Raw genomic sequence first — 17,912 nt, forward strand, 5'->3', positions numbered from 1 at the left:
CTGGTAGAGGTCAGAGTCTGGACAGAGTGGGAGAAAAACCAGGGCTCAGTATCCAGCGACCATGGAGAGAGTGGCTGGAGAAGGCGCTGGGGCCTTGGCCTCGGCATCTGGCAGGAGGGTCTGGGACAGACAGGCCCAAGGCCTCCCTGAGGAACCAGCTCCAAGCAGGCATCCTCTCTGCCAAGCCCTGTGACAGAGTAGGACAGCTGTGGCTGCCCCTCGAGCTATAAAAAGCCCAATGCCCGAGCAAGCAGAGGGCACACAGAGCCGCACGGGACTCAGGGAGCTTGGCCCAGCAACCATGAAGCTGGCCCCCGCCATCCGGCTGCTACAAGCCCCCCTGAGGGGCTGTGTGGTCCCCAAGGCCCACATCTCTGCCAAGCCGGCCAAATCACCCACTTCTGCCCCGGTAAGTAGCTGTGAGGCAGCAGGGGGCTCGCCCGGGGAAGGGTGGGTAGTCCAGAGATGTCCTCAGGATGAGGAGGGTTTCAGGGTGGGCACAGAAAGCCAGGCTGGTAGAGGGGAAGGGACATCTGCTCAGGCCTGTAGCTCCTAGGAGTGGCCTTGGTGCTGGGTCAATGTTCCAACGGCAGGCTGGGGTCCCAAGCAGTCAGCAATCAGGGGGCAGGGGATCTCATTCTCAGGCCCCTACTCTGCTGGCAAATGACAGGTGCTAAGGGCTGGGACCGTGCTCGCTGTGTCCGGCGCCTTCATACCTGTTCAAGGGGAAGGTGGGCTGCTTTGAAGGCCAGCGAGAGAGAGCACAGGGGGACACCAACCTCAGACACCCCTGGGCTGGGGGGGGGGGCAACAGCCATCTTTTTTAGCTTGAATAATCAAGGTCTACAAGGTCATCTGCAAGCGCATGTGACTAGATGGAGCTTACATCAGAGCCCAGCCTAAGGCCCCTCCCTGCTCAAGGCCAACACTGCTCTCAAATCTCTGGCAGTTGAAGTCAACAGGAAGGATTAGTCTCCCATTTGGCATCTGACAGCAAATGGGATGCCTGGGCCAGGCAGTTCCAGGAGGAAACAGAGAAATATAGCTGCTTCTTCAGAACCAGGCCCCATAAGTTCAGCTACTCAGAAAACAGGGTTCTGGGGTACATGTGGACAATCAGGGAACCCCATTTCCCTGGTCCAGGCTTCAGAACAGGACTGTCACTTAGACAGTGGCAAGCAACACAGCTCAGCTGTCTGCCACCGGCACGCACCAGACGGGCACCCTGGGCGCCTGGGAAGGAGGTCAAGGGGCCCAGGCTGGCTGAGGGGCCAGAGCTCGAGTTGCTGCTGTGAGGACCCAGGGACGGGGGCAGGTAGACGGCCTCCCCTAACAACCCAGGGCTGACCCTGCATGGGCGCAGGGGACTCACGTGTGCTTCCCTCCCCCAGGAGCAGGCCACCGCGCTCGTGGTGACGTTCATCAGCTTCATGGTCCCTGCTGGCTGGGTATTATCCCACCTGGACAGCTACAAGAAAAGCTCCTCAGCTTGAAGGCCCAGCGGCTGCCGCTCTGAGCCAGGAGTCAAGATCATTAAACGCTTCCCCCACCTGATGCTCGCCTGGTGACTCATGCATGTGTGCCCCTCCCTGACTCTCAGCACCGGGCAATCGGGTCACAGAACGCTGGCTGGTGGGGAGGGGGCAGACACCCTGTCAGCACGGACGGTTCCCTGGCCCTCTGTGCCTGGCTCCACCCCAGACCCTCATGTGCTGGGATCTCTTTTCTGAGCAGAGTGGAGCCCAGGCCATGGCCACACCCCTTAAACCCCTCCAGGTCCCACCTGTCCTCTCCAGCACAGGCTGGACCTGCAGCTGAGTCCAAGGACACACCAGCAAGGACAAACCACGGGAAACATTTATTACAGGGTCACTGTCACACCACACTGGGAAAAATGTTCACATGGGGGGGGGTGCCCTGCACACTCAGAGCCGCCCCTACTCCTGCCCGCCTCACCCCGAGACCCAGCGGCCCCTCCACACTGCAGACTATGACTGGCTTGTTTTCACAGCAAGAACAGTCCTATTCCAAACAGAACCCCACCCGGCCGAGGTAATGAAGAACTTGGCTCCCGAAGGCCGTGGCTGCTAGGTGAGGGTGTCGTGGGCCTGGCTAGGTGAGGGTGTCGTGGGCCTGGCTAGGTGAGGGTGTCGTGGGCCTGGCTAGGTGAGGGTGTCGTGGGCCTGGTTAGGTGAGGATGTCGTGGGCCTGGTGCTCCACCAGCATCTCCATGCTCTTGACATCAGTGCACCAGAACTCCAGGCGGTCCTTCATCCCCTTGATCTGAGAGAGAGCAGACCACACAGGCGTTAGGGTGACGACAGGGCAGTCCCAGACACCTGAGCTGCCCTGAGACGGCAGTCACGACGGGGACGCCTGAGCTGCCCTGAGACGGCAGTCACGACGGGGACGCCTGAGCTGCCCTGAGACGGCAGTCACGACGGGGACGCCTGAGCTGCCCTGAGACGGCAGTCACGACGGGGACGCCTGAGCTGCCCTGAGACGGCAGTCACGACGGGGACGCCTGAGCTGCTCTGAGACGGCAGTCACGCAGGGGACGCCTGAGCTGGGGTGTGCAGGGGAGGGCACTGTTCCAGTCAATTCTGACAAGGACATTTATTTTCAAAAGCTGGCATGAAAAACAGGCAAGAACAGAGGAAATCCACAGGATTACGTTCCCGGCCAATATGAACAAGATAGATTTAAGCTCAAACCACAGAAGCAGGAACGCATCTGATAAGAGGAGCAATTTTAAGATTAAACGGCATCACCAGCACGACCAGCACTGTTATCATAATCACTGTTTAAATACAGGGTTCAAATCCCAGACTGGCACTAAGTTATGTTATTTGAAAGACCCTTAAGTCCCTACAGCAGTGATTCCTTCTCCAAACTCTCTCATCTAATAATGCTTTTGTCCTAAACGCTCCCGTCCAAGGCAAACAGACAGACACACCCAGCACCTGCAGTGAGTGCACTCCTGTCAATCACCTGCTGCAGGTCCAGCACGCGGGGCTGCACCCAGGTCATGTGGACCCGCCTGTCCACCTCGTCGATGCTGCCTTTCACCAGCCCCACCGAGAGCGCCTTCATCACCAGCAGCTCCACCTGGTCAGAGGGCCGTGTGAGCCGCCGGTGCCAGCACCTGCCCCGTGCACCAGCCGGCTCCAAAATACAAGGAAAAGACGCGGTTCCGTTGAGTGGGTTGAGTTAGAAAACCCAGCCCTCTGGTACAGAGTCCAAGAACCATACCTCGTTCACACTGATCTTAGCACTTTTAGCAATTTCTTCAAAAGTGAGTTGTCTGTGATTGGCGGGTCTTGTGAAAGTCATCTGAAAAAAAAAGTCTTATTAACTATTTTTCCAAACAAAAATTGTCAGAGAACTGGATAATGTTTTTTTATCAAACTTACTCTGAAAATGAGGTTTTTTACTCCTACACAAAATTTTCTTAATATTAGTCACACACTTATTAAGAACAAGCTTTCAATGCTTAGATAAGAAGGTGAAACTAACTGGACAGTAGTTTTCTAAATAGTTACTGTTCACTTCCTGAGCAACTACTCAGAGCTGGCAGAACTACACCGTGCTGACAGAAATATGAGGTCCCTTTTCTGAAAAAGCTCCGACTATGGTGGGAAAGGCAGGTGGGCACAAAGACAAGGAGCAGTGAGTGCAACCAAGGGGCAGCGCGGGAGCTCGGGGTCTGGCCAGGCCTCTCTAGCAGACAAGGAGCAGTGAGTGCAACCAAGGGGCAGCTGTGGGAGCTTGGGGTCTGGCCAGGCCTCTCTAGCAGACAAGGAGCAGTGAGTGCAACCAAGGGGCAGCCGTGGGAGCCTGGGGTCTGGCCAGGCCTCTCTAGCAGACAAGGAGCAGTGAGTGCAACCAAGGGGCAGCTGTGGGAGCTTGGGGTCTGGCCAGGCCTCTCTAGTAGACAAGGAGCAGTGAGTGCAACCAAGGGGCAGCGCGGGAGCCTGGGGTCTGGCCAGGCCTCTCTAGCAGACAAGGAGCAGTGAGTGCAATCAAGAGGCAGCCGCGGCAGCTCAGGGTCCGGCCAGGCCTCTCTAGGACTCACGGGCGCTGAGACCCAAACAGAAACTTAGAAAAGCAAGAGGAGAAACACCGCATTGTTTTAGCTGAGACTTCACTGCCGTTTCGGCCGCACCAAAGCGTGGAATCTGCAGGACCCACGGGCTCACCTGCAGGTCTCACACCACAAAGGGTCCTGCTGCTTGCTTACCTCCATGAGGCACAAGAGCTGGATTTTCCTCAGAAGCTGAGCTTCGTTGGCAGCGAGGTCAGGCTGTGAAGCAGAAAGACACCACTCACCTGACCAGCAGATGGACAAAAAGAAACAGGCAAACAAGGGCACTGTGGGTCACGAGACTCATGATCAGCTTCAAGTCATTTCAACCTCCCTTTCTTAAAGAAATCACGAGAACAGTGCCTAGCTGAAAGGCCATTTCCCAACACAAGGAGTTTACAAGGTCAGAGCTGTGCTAACCCACAAACACCAGGGGAGGGACCATGGGAGGCAGTTCAGGAAGACTCGGGAGAAGGAGACATGCCTGTGCCTGAGCACGTCCAGCTGCACGGGGGCCTCTGAGGAAGACTCCTAGCTCCAGGGACCTGCTCTGAGATGAAGAGCAGGTTCTCTCTTTACAAAGGTAAACAGCGTGTTGTGAGACCCAGGCCAGCATGCTCTCTTCGCAGCTGGACGAGGGATAGTTTGCTTAGCAGAGAACCAGACCCCAGGGAGTGAGCTTCCTGACTGCAACCCTGATGCCGCAGCCCCAACAGGGCCTCTCTGCAGGGACTGGGCAGGCTGAGTTCTGCATAAAGGGCCCCAGTCCTACAATGGGCGCCCGGGGCTCAGGCCCCTCTTCCTTTCTGAGCCACACGTCTTCTTCTGAGACACTGACACACAGCCAGGCACGACTGGGTCTGCTTCCTGCCTACTCACGGTCCGTGTGCAGCTACTCTGCTTCGTTATGGAATTAGGGGTGAATTCTACAAGTTTTTTTAAACTCTGAGAAAACTGCATGTTTCAGAAAAGTACAAAAATAACATAATTGATATAATTTCATTAAAAAGGAATACACTTCCTGTCAAAGCTCCAGTCCTTGCGAAGCACCCCCTCCCTAATTCCCAGTTCCTAGCACCCTCGCCCTGCAATGACCACTCCTCCCACCCCTGTGCTGACTCCGTTTCTCACTCCCTCACAGGCCCCCACACGCCTGTTCTCAAGGCTCCCTTGTCCTCTGCTGCCTAAGCTCTTCCCGTGTTCCTCACCGGGCTAATTTCTGTGCTTGTGGGCAAGGTCCATTCCGCGGGGAGACTGTGACACCCCTCCACCCAGCACTCCTCACCCAGGACTCGGTAGCACAGAATGCAGGACAGGAGCTGAGCTGCTCCTGTGCTGGGTGAGAGCAAGGCTGCCGTCTCAGTCTCCTCCCAGGGCCTGGTGGAGAGCGAGGTGCTCAGTACACACATGTGGAATGAACGCGCACACACGTGGTGACCGAGGCAGAAGCACATGGACACTCAGCCAGCCCTGCCTGGACTGACCTGCTGACCCCAGGCAGCCTTCAGAGTCTGGAATCTCTCTACGTTGCCGCTGTTGAAGGCATAAAGGGTGTCAATCAGCCACTGCCGGTCAGTGCCCCTCAGCGACTCCAACACGGGGTGCATGAGCTGCAAGGACAAACTCGGTCAGCTGGCAAAGCGCAGGGCTCCCTGGCACAGAGCCGGTGCCCAGGGCTACTTACAAGTTCTCCGAAGTTAAACACTCCCTCGCCGAGAAGCCCTGCCAGTCCCAGCGTGAACGCTCTCTCCTGCTGCTCTGGCACTAGGACGACAACACCTCTGGTCACACACCAGTTACACACATGGTCCTGCTCAGCTTTAAAAACCTGACATCAGGAAGTACAGAAGCCATGACCTGGGATGGTTACAGTACAGCGTTAACATGCGTCACCTTTTAAAAGTGCTGGGTTAGTTCAGAGTATCTGGAAACCCACACCCACAGGCTTTGTGGGAATGTGACTGTATTTCCATGGCCGGCCTGTTTCCGGGAGTCCTGTGCTCCATGTCCCCTGCCTCGAGTGGGAAACGGCAGCCCCTCGCACTTGCCTCCTTCAGCCTCTTTCAGACGGGAACGAGCCCACTCTGTTCCCACTCAGCAAGTCCCCGCCCTCCTGACCACATCTGTCACTTTTTCCCATGTTTTCCTGAGATGCAGCAATCACACTACACTAACATTTCTAAGAATTGCTGGTCTCATTAGCTTTAACAGTATACCGTAAGAAATCCCCCAAATTTGCCAAAGTGTCCTTTCTAATCACATATTCATTGCACTATCCCCAAAACTCAGTGGTCACTTTTCTTTCTACCCTCAAATCCTTGAAAGGTTTCTGTAATTTATTTCCCTAGGTAAAGCATTTCAGTTTTCATAACAAGAGTTTTAGGGTCAGGGGTCAGGGTCCAGGTACTAATATCAGTGTATCTGTCACAAAGACCTGTGACGTGGATAGCAGTCAAGACTTGGAGAAGAAGCAGTTAAACCTCATTCTCATCTGAATTAAATGCCAAAGACAAATGCAACGCAGAAACTAAAGCGTAAACAGCTCTCCCCTCTGCGCACACAGGCTTTCTTCAAAGGGACAAGTACACCTGAGGACTTTCTGAGACCTGCTGCCTCCGGGCCCTCCCAGGTGGTCTCAGAGTGAGCTCCTCGTGGGATGTGGGCGAATGCACTTACCTGGGAGGTCCTTGATGTCCACACAGCCCAGAAACCGCAGAGCGTCCTTATAGTAGGACGCGTGGCTGCCGATCGTCTGGTAGTATTTGCTCGAGAGGTCGTAGAAGCGACTGTGGACCGACGTCACACCGGGGAGGGTGCTCAGCATTTCTTCGATGTCTTCGATGGTCTCCTGTCACCGGGAGCAAGACAGCATTCCCTTTAACTGACAACATTGTGAAGAGATGAAAGGTACAAAGAAACGTGACTACATTAAATCTGAAAACTAGTTTGTCAGAAACACAGAAAAGAGAACCAAAGGAAAAGACAGTTATGGCACAAACAACCCACAAGGGAACGTGACCAAAACTACAGAAGAAACTCGTACAGTCTGCAGGATACAAGCAACACAGGAAAAGGGACAAAAAAAAAAAAAGATATTAGCAGGTAATTTACAGAAGTGGAGATGCAGAGAGGTCACTAAACCACCAGTGACCTCCAGTGACCACCAGTCAAGAGATACAGCCTCACCAGGCGCTGGCGCAGTGAAAAGAACGTCGGACTGGAACACGAAGGACCCAGGTTCAAATCCCTGAGGTCGCTGGCTTGAGCGCAGGCTCATCTGGTGTGAGCCAGGCTCACCCAGCTTGAGCCCAAGGTCGCTGGCTTGAGCATGGGGTCACTTGGTCTGCTGAAGACCCCCAGTCAGGGCACATATGAGACAGCAATCAATGAACAACTAAAGTGCACAACAAAAAACTGATGCTTCTCATCTCTCTCCCTTTCTGTCTGTCTGTCCCTTTCTGTCCCCTTTCTGTCTCTGTCACAAAAAAGAAAAAACACAAATTATGTACCCCAACAAGATACCATTCCACCTCCACCAGATCAGCAAGAACTGAACCATCTCAGAATACCAAACACTGAAATACGGATACCGTGGGAACCACACGTCAGGGAATTGCCATCATGGAGAAATCCTGAGTAATACCTGGCCATGGTGGACAGGACTCACCACACACCTGTCATCTCACCTCTAGGCACACGTCCTGGGGAGGCTCTGTCCATGCACAGAGCAGCCAGGCACGTAAATGCTGACAACAGCATGGTTTGTAATAGAAACAACCCAAAGCCCTCTGAATCAGATGCTGTGAAGTGTTTATACAGTGAGATACCGAAACAACAAGAAAAAGCATGTGGTTACACTGTCCACGGTGACCCCCAAACCTAACAGCCAGCAGGAGAGGTACAACACCACTGTGTGTCCTTCAGAGTTGCAGGTCCCTATCTCAGGAGCTGGAGGACATGGACACACAAGCGTGAGGTGTGCCATCAGGGCAAGTGTGGCTGGATGCCTCGCTGCCCAGCTGCTCTGTGCTGCGTCCTAACCTGAGTGGGCAGCTGGCTGCCATTACAGCACGCTTTACAGTATTTTACAGCTTTCAGTCTCTCCCAATTGTTTCAGACCAAAGGCTTAGTAAGTTTGCATGTGGGCTAAGTCTGGGAAGTAGAAAGAAACAATCAAAAGGTTTTTTTTAGGGCAACAAGGACATGAATCTTATCCCCAATATTTCCTTCAATATTGTAAATACCAAAAAAATTAAAACCAAACAAAAGTGAACAAATGTAGTCTGTCATTAAACAAGGTACACTGACCACGTAGGTGGGTCTTGCTGACACTCGTATCACACCTGTCACGAAAGTAACACTAAAAGGAAAACAAGAAGGTGTCCACACAGGCAGGACACTGCCAGTGACCGAGGTGCAGATGGAGGTGGGGGGCAAGCAGCATGCGACCCGTCCGTGAGTGGCCAGGCCAGACCCTCAGGACCCACGTGCTATGACTGGCTAAGGCCCGACCCTCAGGACCCACGTGCTGTGACTGGCTAAGGCCTGATCCTCAGGACCCACGTGCTGTGACTGGCTAAGGCCTGATCCTCAGGACCCACGTGCTGTGAGTGGCCAGGCCCGACCCTCAGGACCCACGTGCTGGGACTGGCCAGGCCCGACCCTCAGGACCCACGTGCTGTGACTGGCCGGGCCCGATCCTCAGGACCCACGTGCTGTGACTGGCTAAGGCCCGATCCTCAGGACCCACGTGCTGTGACTGGCCAGGCCCGACCCTCAGGACCCACGTGCTGTGAGTGGCCAGGCCCGACCCTCAGGACCCACGTGCTGTGAGTGGCCAGGCCCGACCCTCAGGACCCACGTGCTGGGACTGGCCGGGCCCGATCCTCAGGACCCACGTGCTGTGACTGGCCGGGCCCGATCCTCAGGACCCACGTGCTGTGACTGGCCAAGGCTGTGTGACTTCTGCTGAGGGACCGGCTGTGTCCGACAGGCAGCACTCCTCTGTTTAAGGATAATGGCAACATTCCAGCAACTCACTCTTAAATGACTTGGGGAGGAAGAAACTATATACACACACAGAGAATGATGGGGCAAGGAGGTGGGACATTAATGATGATAATCTGAGGTGAGGGCACAGTACAAGTATTTGTGCTATTTCTACAACTCTCCTGTAACTTAAATTATTTTTAAACAGTTAAAAGAAGAAAAACAGGATTTCCCCAGTTTCAAATGACTTTTTAATGAAAGATAGGCCTGTGTTGCAGCAATCTCACCTTTGTAACCTGCAGGTCCCCGATGTTTAATTTTAGGGCTCCAATTGCAGTTTTACACAGGATCACGGCCTCGTCGCTACTTTTCACCTACAGACATGGAAAATGAGGGAGCTCAGAATGGGCGCAGACCTGCACAGCAGGCACCTGTGCCCTGTGGCTGCCACAAGCAGACGCTGGTCTCCAGCACTGCGGACGGAGCACACAGACACCAACAAGCAGACGCTGGTCTCCAGCACTGTGGACAGAGCGCACAGACACCAACAAGCAGACGCTGGTCTCCAGCACTGCGGACGGAGCACACAGACACCAACAAGCAGACGCTGGTCTCCAGCACTGTGGACGGAGCACACAGACACCAACAAGCAGACGCTGGTCTCCAGCACTGTGGACGGAGCGCACAGACACCAACAAGCAGACGCTGGTCTCCAGCACTGCGGACGGAGCGCACAGACACCAACAAGCAGACGCTGGTCTCCAGCACTGCGGACGGAGCGCACAGACACCAACAAGCAGACGCTGGTCTCCAGCACTGCGGACGGAGCGCACAGACACCAACAAGCAGACGCTGGTCTCCAGCACTGCGGACGGAGCGCACAGACACCAACAAGCAGACGCTGGTCTCCAGCACTGCGGACGGAGCGCACAGACACCAACAAGCAGACGCTGGTCTCCAGCACTGCGGACGGAGCGCACAGACACCAACAAGCAGACGCTGGTCTCCAGCACTGCGGACGGAGCGCACAGACACCAACAAGCAGACGCTGGTCTCCAGCACTGCGGACGGAGCGCACAGACACCAACAAGCAGACGCTGGTCTCCAGCACTGCGGACGGAGCGCACAGACACCAACAAGCAGACGCTGGTCTCCAGCACTGCGGACGGAGCGCACAGACACCAACAAGCAGACGCTGGTCTCCAGCACTGTGGACGGAGCGCACAGACACCAACAAGCAGACGCTGGTCTCCAGCACTGTGGACGGAGCGCACAGACACCAACAAGCAGACGCTGGTCTCCAGCACTGCGGACGGAGCACACAGACACCAACAAGCAGACGCTGGTCTCCAGCACTGCGGACGGAGCACACAGACACCAACAAGCAGACGCTGGTCTCCAGCACTGCGGACGGAGCACACAGACACCAACAAGCAGACGCTGGTCTCCAGCACTGCGGACGGAGCGCACAGACACCAACAAGCAGACGCTGGTCTCCAGCACTGCGGACGGAGCGCACAGACACCAACAAGCAGACGATGGTCTCCAGCACTGCGGACGGAGCGCACAGACACCAACAAGCAGACGCTGGTCTCCAGCACTGCGGACGGAGTGCACAGACACCAACAAGCAGACGCTGGTCTCCAGCACTGCGGACGGAGTGCACAGACACCAACAAGCAGACGCTGGTCTCCAGCACTGTGGACGGAGTGCACAGACACCAACAAGCAGACGCTGGTCTCCAGCACTGCGGACGGAGCGCACAGACACCAACAAGCAGACGCTGGTCTCCAGCACTGTGGACAGAACACACAGACACCAACAAGCAGACGCTGGTCTCCAGCACTGTGGACGGAGCACACAGACACCAACAAGCAGACGCTGGTCTCCAGCACTGGGGACAGAGCACACAGACACCAACAAGCAGACGCTGGTCTCCAGCACTGGGGACAGAGCACACAGACACCAACAAGCAGACGCTGGTCTCCAGCACTGTGGACGGAGCACACAGACACCAACAAGCAGACGCTGGTCTCCAGCACTGTGGACGAAGCACACAGACACCAACAAGCAGACGCTGGTCTCCAGCACTGTGGACGGAGTGCACAGACACCAACAAGCAGACGCTGGTCTCCAGCACTGCGGACGGAGCGCACAGACACCAACAAGCAGACGCTGGTCTCCAGCACTGTGGACGGAGCACACAGACACCGACAAGCAGACGCTGGTCTCCAGCACTGCGGACGGAGCGCACAGACACCAACAAGCAGACGCTGGTCTCCGGCACTGTGGACGGAGCACACACACCAACAAGCAGACGCTGGTCTCCAGCACTGTGGACGGAGCACACAGACACCAACAAGCAGACGCTGGTCTCCAGCACTGCGGACAGAGAGCACAGACACCAACAAGCAGACGCTGGTCTCCAGCACTGCGGACGGAGCGCACAGACACCAACAAGCAGACGCTGGTCTCCAGCACTGTGGACAGAGAGCACAGACACCAACAAGCAGACGCTGGTCTCCAGCACTGCGGACGGAGCGCACAGACACCAACAAGCAGACGCTGGTCTCCGGCACTGTGGACGGAGCACACACACCAACAAGCAGACGCTGGTCTCCAGCACTGTGGACGGAGCACACAGACACCAACAAGCAGACGCTGGTCTCCAGCACTGCGGACGGAGCACACAGACACCAACAAGCAGACGCTGGTCTCCAGCACTGTGGACGGAGCACACAGACACCAACAAGCAGACGCTGGTCTCCAGCACTGCGGACGGAGCGCACAGACACCAACAAGCAGACGCTGGTCTCCAGCACTGGGGACAGAGCGCACAGACACCAACAAGCAGACGCTGGTCTCCAGCACTGCGGACGGAGCGCACAGACACCAACAAGCAGACGCTGGTCTCCAGCACTGTGGACGGAGCGCACAGACACCAACAAGCAGACGCTGGTCTCCAGCACTGGGGACGGAGCGCACAGACACCAACAAGCAGACGCTGGTCTCCAGCACTGTGGACGGAGCACACAGACACCGACAAGGGACGTATTTTAGAAGGTCTGGTTGAAACTTCATTTACCTTCTCACGCGTCTTCTCCAGGAAAGTAAGAGCTACGTTAGGATCTAGAAAAGCAAGCAGAACAAGGAAAGTCAGAGACACCCACGGAGTATCTTTAGACTGGTTTCTACCAACCAGGATTTAGCTGGAATCTTTAGGCTTAATACATAAAATATGACAAAAATATGCCTTAGAATATGATGCTTTCTATCAAAATGCAAAAGTACAATGAAATTGTACTTCAAGATTTTAATTACTGTTTGGGTCCATTCCTTTAAGAAACAAGGGAGACTCACCCGTCATCTGTCTGACTACATGAAGAATTATTTCTACCAGGGACAAAGGGTTCACCCTGAAATAAAACCACCAGCCTTTGAGTGTCAACAGGTATCAATGTTTTAATTTTCAAAGTCAAAAACAGACAAAAGAGTCTTACCTGTGTTCAAATTCACTAATGAAGTTTTCATAAAGCTGTGGAGTCAAAACACGAGAGAAATTACAGTACATCCTTTGCTCTGCAAAATCGACTCAACACCATACAATGCCAACTGCACGGTGGGCACTGCAGACATGTTTGCTGAAGACTCATTAAGTATTTGACAGAAGACCCGTATTTGGGCTTATTAGGTTCACATAAATGATCACCAATAGACTAAGAAAGGAAGCTAGGATTTTTCTTACTTTAGGAATTAGAACCTGCCCTGTGGCCCTGGCTGGCTGGCTCAGCGGACAGAGTGTGGGCCCAGTATATGGACGTCCCAGGTTCAATCCCTGGTCAGGGCACACATGAGAAGCGGCCATCTGCTTCCCCCTCCCCCTTCTCTCCCTCTTCCTCTTGCAGCCAGTGGCTTGACTGGTTTGAGCATCGGCCCTGGGCACTAAAAATAGCTCAGTTAATTTGAGCATCGGCCCCAGACAGGGGTTGCCAGGTGGATCCTGGTTGGGATGCATGTGAGAGTCTATTTCACTATTCCCCTTCTCTCACTTAAAAACAAAAAGAACCTTCCCTGTAAAAATCTCCTGAAGACTAATTCCTGTATTCTTCCTCCAAAATGCTCTAAGCAAAACAGACCACCATTTCAAAAGGTTCAGCAACCTCAGATTTTAGAAGACTGCAGGCAGCAGACTCCGTAAGAACCAAGTGACCCATTTCCAGGTCCGTCTGCTAAGTGAAGTGCAAGGCCTGGAAAGGCTGTGGGAGTGAGGGGGAGCAGTGGAGACGGCGGCTGGTGTCACAGTGCTTCCAGCTGAGTGGTGTGCCCAGAAGGGAAAAGGGAAGATTCCGGGCTGATTCTACCCCATTACCAGATTCCTCCACCATTCGGCAAATGGGAGGGCACTTCCTCAGACTTTGCTGGTGCTCAAGACACAGAAAGTGTCCCGGCTCAAACAAATGACATCATTGAGAGCTTACGAGTACAGGGAATCAAAGCTCACAGTGGAGAGCCACAACAAGAGGTGTCAATGGTTACTCCACAGGTGAAGAGCAGTGAAAGGTGACAGACATGGTGTGGAGAGGGGCAGCTGAGGACACTCCAGACAGGAACAGACACGTGCAACAGCCTGAAGAGAAGCCTGCACTGTGTTTCCGAGGGCAGAGAGTGAGCGGGAGGCATGGGGGCCTGGTCTCCGTCTGAAGGCAGGGCTGAGCCACGGGAGACATGTGACCACACCTCTTCTCTCTGACTTGGGGGCAGAAAGAACAGCAGAGACAGGCTGAGGGAGCGAGGACAGTGAGGACAGGTGACTAGTCTGAGATCTGCGGGTAAGCTGAAGCAAACTCTGCAGGTAGGTCACAGAGAAAGGGAGCTGAATATGCCCTCTGAGTTTACGGCTGGGTAACCGGACACAGTAGGGAGAGGGACCCTCCAGACCAGGCCGAGTGAGGGTGGAGTCTGAAGTTCCTCTGGGGTATGCAGCAGACAGAAATGTCCCTGCAGGAAATGTGGAGAATGGGTACACACACACACACACACACACACCACCCAGCCATAAAGAAGAAAACCCTGCTACTGGTGACAAGGACAGATCCAGAGAGCGTAATGCTGAGTGACATAAGCCAGACAGAGGACAACAAAGACCATATAATCTCACATGTGGAATCTGAAAAAACCAAACTCACAGAGACAGAACACTGGTGGTTGCCAGGGGCAGGGAACAGTGGGTGTCAATTGAGTGAAGGGGATTAGGAGGTACAAACTTCCACTTTTAAGATCAAAGAGCCCTGAGAATGAGTTGTGCAGCATGGGGACTCCAGTTAATAGAACTGTGTTGTACCTGAAAGTTGTTAAACAGGTAGGTCTTAGAAGTGCTCTTCACAAGGAAAAAATATAGCTGTGAGGTGGTGTTAACTAAACTTAATGTGGTTCATCATCTCCCATTTATACACATAACAGATCCTATGCTGTACACCTGAGAATACAATGTATGTTAATTATTTCTCAACAAAATGTGGGCGGAAAAGAAATGTCACTGTAGCAGCCAGTTAGATGTTTCAATCTGTCACTCAGCAAAAAGCCATGTAAATAAAAAGTCTTTTTCATTACAAAAGGCTATTTCAAAGATATTTTCCTTAATAAGGAGGAATGTTTCAACCAACACTTCTAATGCCTATTGTAAGTTATGGAAGTGTCTAAAGAAAAAAGCTCTAAAGAAATAAGTCCACTAAATTTAGAAACTCAAAATTACCTCTGGTGACTGCAAATTCATGAATATAATCGATCTGAAAGTTATGTAGGCTGGGTCCCAACATTTTTAAAGGTTTATTTTGTCCACAGAAATAGCAGACTTAAATCTGTCGACCTAAATAAGTGTCACGTTACAAAGTTGAGGGACTATTTTGCTATGTGTAGAAAGCAATTGAAAGACAAAAAGGCAATAGACAGAAATAAACAATTATGATTTCTCCACATAGCCCAGCAAAACCCCCAAGCTTACAGATAATTGCAAGTTCCTTTGAGTAGTAAAATGTCAAACTGATGTGTATAAAACAGGAAAGTCTTAGCTCAGGTAGAGCTAAGGTGGTAAGCATCACTGTGACACACACGATGTTATGTATCCAGGGCATAGAGCTCAAGCTGTCATTACAAACTGGCTTTCAGTTTCAAGTAAATATAAATCTCTGATTCATTCAAAATCCAAGAGAAAGATTTCAAGAAAGACTGCACAGAGGAAGTTACCAGAGAACAAATAAATGGGGGTTTCTCAGTAGATCTTGGAAAGGCTGGAGCAGAGAGGGACTTTTTAATGTTGAGAAAATTCTAAAAGGGCTCTATTACAGAGGCAGGGTCCCCGCAATTCTCATTGCTCCCCTCTCTGCCCCAAGTCAAGCACAGAAGGCACTCCATCTTCCACATGACCTAGGACAAAGGTCTGGACCAGCAAGCAGTGTCAGTGAGGGCTGAGAGAAGAGTTATTTAAAAGATGCTACAGTGGTGATCTTCTATATCAGGGGTCCCCAAACTACGGCCCGCGGGCCACATGCAGCCCCCTGAGGCCATTTATCTGGCCCCCGCCGCACTTCTGGAAGGGGCACCTCTTTCATTGGTGGTCAGTGAGAGGAGCATAGTTCCCATTGAAATACTGGTCAGTTTGTTGATTTAAATTTACTTGTTTGTTATTTTAAATATTGTATTTCTTCCTATTTTGTTTTTTTACTTTAAAATAAGATATGTGCAGTGTGCATAGAGATTTGTTCATAGTTTTTTTTGTAGTCCGGCCCTCCAATGGTCTGAGGGACAGTGAATTGGCCCCCTGTGTAAAAAGTTTGAGGACCCCTGTTCTATATCCTACCCCACCCCTAACTAGTTCTGAACTTCCAATTTTTGGGTAATGTTTTCCAAAGTACAATACTAAAAAAACAGTCTATGAACAATAAGATACAGGAGTATGTTATAAGGCACTATTTTAGTCTGGGATTTTAGAAAATAGAATGTGTGTCACTTAATAGCAAATGATCTAGAGTGAAATTCCTTCGTCTTTTGCTTCTAATTACAAGGTGAAAAGTCGGGTAGCAGCCATGCCTGTCTTTCAGTGTTATTATGAAGAATAAAAAGAAAAAAGAAGTAGAAGTGTAAAGCACTTAGAATAGCAGCTAACACAGAGTGACTGCTGAACAGGTGCAGCTCGCTTTTATCATCATATAAATCCTACCTGTTATTTTAAGAAGTCCTTGACCATATTTATATAACCTGTAGCACAATAAAACATTTACCTTAATGAGACCATCTCCTTGGGCAAAGCATGGGTCCTGCACAAAGTCAAGCACCTGAAGTGTCAGCTGATGCCACAACCTAAAAAAAAACATAAGGTCTGTAAGACGCACAAACTAATAACCCAGTCACAGACACGGGCACCCTAGATGGTCCCATCAAATAGTCAACAGTAACCAGTCTCTGTGTACCCGGAAGAACGCTAACACAGGTGCTAATGAACCGAGCTCTTTTCTGACCTGGCTACTCCAGGGTTATGTCGCCTTGAGATCACTTCTCCTCTGAGACAGTTTTCCCAGCTATAAATGAAGAACATCTTTCTAGACTACCTCAAATGGTTACAGTGAGGTCTGACTGGAAACAAGAATAATTGGAATTATACATTCTTAAATTGAAATCTGGCACTTTCTACTTATTAACCGAGTGTCTCAGGCAAGGAGCTTAAACGGAGCTCCAGTTTCCTCATCTGTGAATGGGCTGAGTGGAAGAATGACGTGAATGAGTACAGAACACCTCTGGAATGACAGCACATCTGAAACCAAAAGCTACCAAACAGCAGCAATTACTTGCTAAACACTAAAATTTCTTTCTCAAAAACTGTTAACACGTATTGAGTACGTAGGTGAAGGGCGCTAGGCGAAACGTAGGGGGGTTAACACGGAGGTCATTACAGGAGCTGTACCTCCCTCGGAACACCCGGAGCTAGCAATGGATTCTATTCGTTTAAAAAAAAAAAAAAAAAAAAAAAAAAGGTCGGTGCTTAAGACCTGACGATGTAATCGTTCTGAAGTTCATCATATTTCTAAGCGGGCGCCGGTGGCCTCTGGTTCGCCCGTCCGAGACCGAAGAGGAAGCCGCTGTGGGTCCAGTCACACCTCGACAAGGCCAAGGGCAAGGCGCCAGCAACCGCGGTCCGAAACCAGGGCCGCCTGTCCCCGAGACGGAGCCGGCTAGTCTGAATGGGACCCAGGGCTAAACCCACTGGCCGGCGCGGACCCCTCTTCCTGAGACCAGCAGGAAGGGAAAGCAGCTCAGGACCTAAGCGCAGCCCCTCAGTCAGGAAGGCAGGGACCCCGAGACCCCCAAGTCCTGGTCCCCGCGGGCTGTCACCCCTCTTTCTCCTCCGGCCTGGCCCTCTTTCTCCTCCGCCCGCCTCTCTGGCCCGGCCGGTCCGGGTTCTGCCCCCGCGGGTCCGAGTCCCCCAAGTCCGTCCGGGCCGCCCCTCCCCCGTCAGCCCTCTCCATCTCGCTCTCTCCGCGGCCCCCTCGGCGCGGCGCTCACTTCTTCGTGTAGAGCTCCTCCAGACGGTGCCACACGGCGGCCTCTCCTGGCCCAGAGCTCTGGCTCTGCTGTAGGAAGCCGGGTACATCCTTCATGATGGCGAAAGACCCCAAAACAGCAGTGACCACCGAGCAGTTGGAGCCGCGGGGATGGCCGCCGGAAATGCTCACTCACTTCCGGCGCCGCGCCGCGCGGGGCAGGCCGGGAGCGTCGTCCGCGGCTCGGCGCGCCGGCTGGTTGTCAGGGTAACTGCGCCTCTGTGCCCCGAGGTCGTCCGCACGTC

At 52.9% G+C, this 17,912-nt stretch overlaps 2 protein-coding genes across 3 annotated transcripts; one reads left to right on the top strand and one right to left on the bottom strand.

Annotated features, from left to right (window-relative positions):
• Window positions 1-223: 223 nt before the first annotated feature.
• Window positions 224-1,554, top strand: LOC136319129 (cytochrome c oxidase subunit 8B, mitochondrial-like). Its single transcript, XM_066252510.1, has 2 exons — window positions 224-409; window positions 1,392-1,554. Exons 1-2 carry the CDS (start codon window positions 239-241, stop codon window positions 1,491-1,493), a joined length of 273 nt encoding a protein of 90 aa, XP_066108607.1. The 5' UTR covers window positions 224-238; the 3' UTR covers window positions 1,494-1,554.
• Window positions 1,555-1,839: 285 nt separating this feature from the next.
• On the bottom strand, window positions 1,840-17,886 carry LOC136319131 (26S proteasome non-ATPase regulatory subunit 13). Of its 2 annotated transcripts, XM_066252511.1 has the most exons (13): window positions 17,630-17,879; window positions 16,351-16,429; window positions 12,574-12,608; window positions 12,434-12,489; window positions 12,159-12,202; window positions 9,361-9,447; window positions 6,761-6,932; window positions 5,769-5,848; window positions 5,569-5,694; window positions 4,241-4,303; window positions 3,253-3,333; window positions 2,992-3,108; window positions 1,840-2,283 (listed from the first exon to the last, which is right to left on the bottom strand). In XM_066252511.1, the coding sequence occupies exons 1-13, from the start codon at window positions 17,722-17,724 to the stop codon at window positions 2,188-2,190; spliced, it is 1,131 nt and encodes a 376-aa protein (XP_066108608.1). In that variant the 5' UTR covers window positions 17,725-17,879; the 3' UTR covers window positions 1,840-2,187. The 2 variants fall into 2 exon arrangements, with proteins under 2 accessions (XP_066108608.1, XP_066108609.1); XM_066252512.1 differs by lacking the exon at window positions 5,569-5,694 and having other exon boundaries at window positions 17,630-17,886.
• Between the last annotated feature and the right edge of the window lie 26 nt (window positions 17,887-17,912).

Source organism: Saccopteryx bilineata, chromosome 1 (genome assembly GCF_036850765.1).
Source record: "Saccopteryx bilineata isolate mSacBil1 chromosome 1, mSacBil1_pri_phased_curated, whole genome shotgun sequence".
NCBI lineage: Eukaryota > Metazoa > Chordata > Mammalia > Chiroptera > Emballonuridae > Saccopteryx > Saccopteryx bilineata.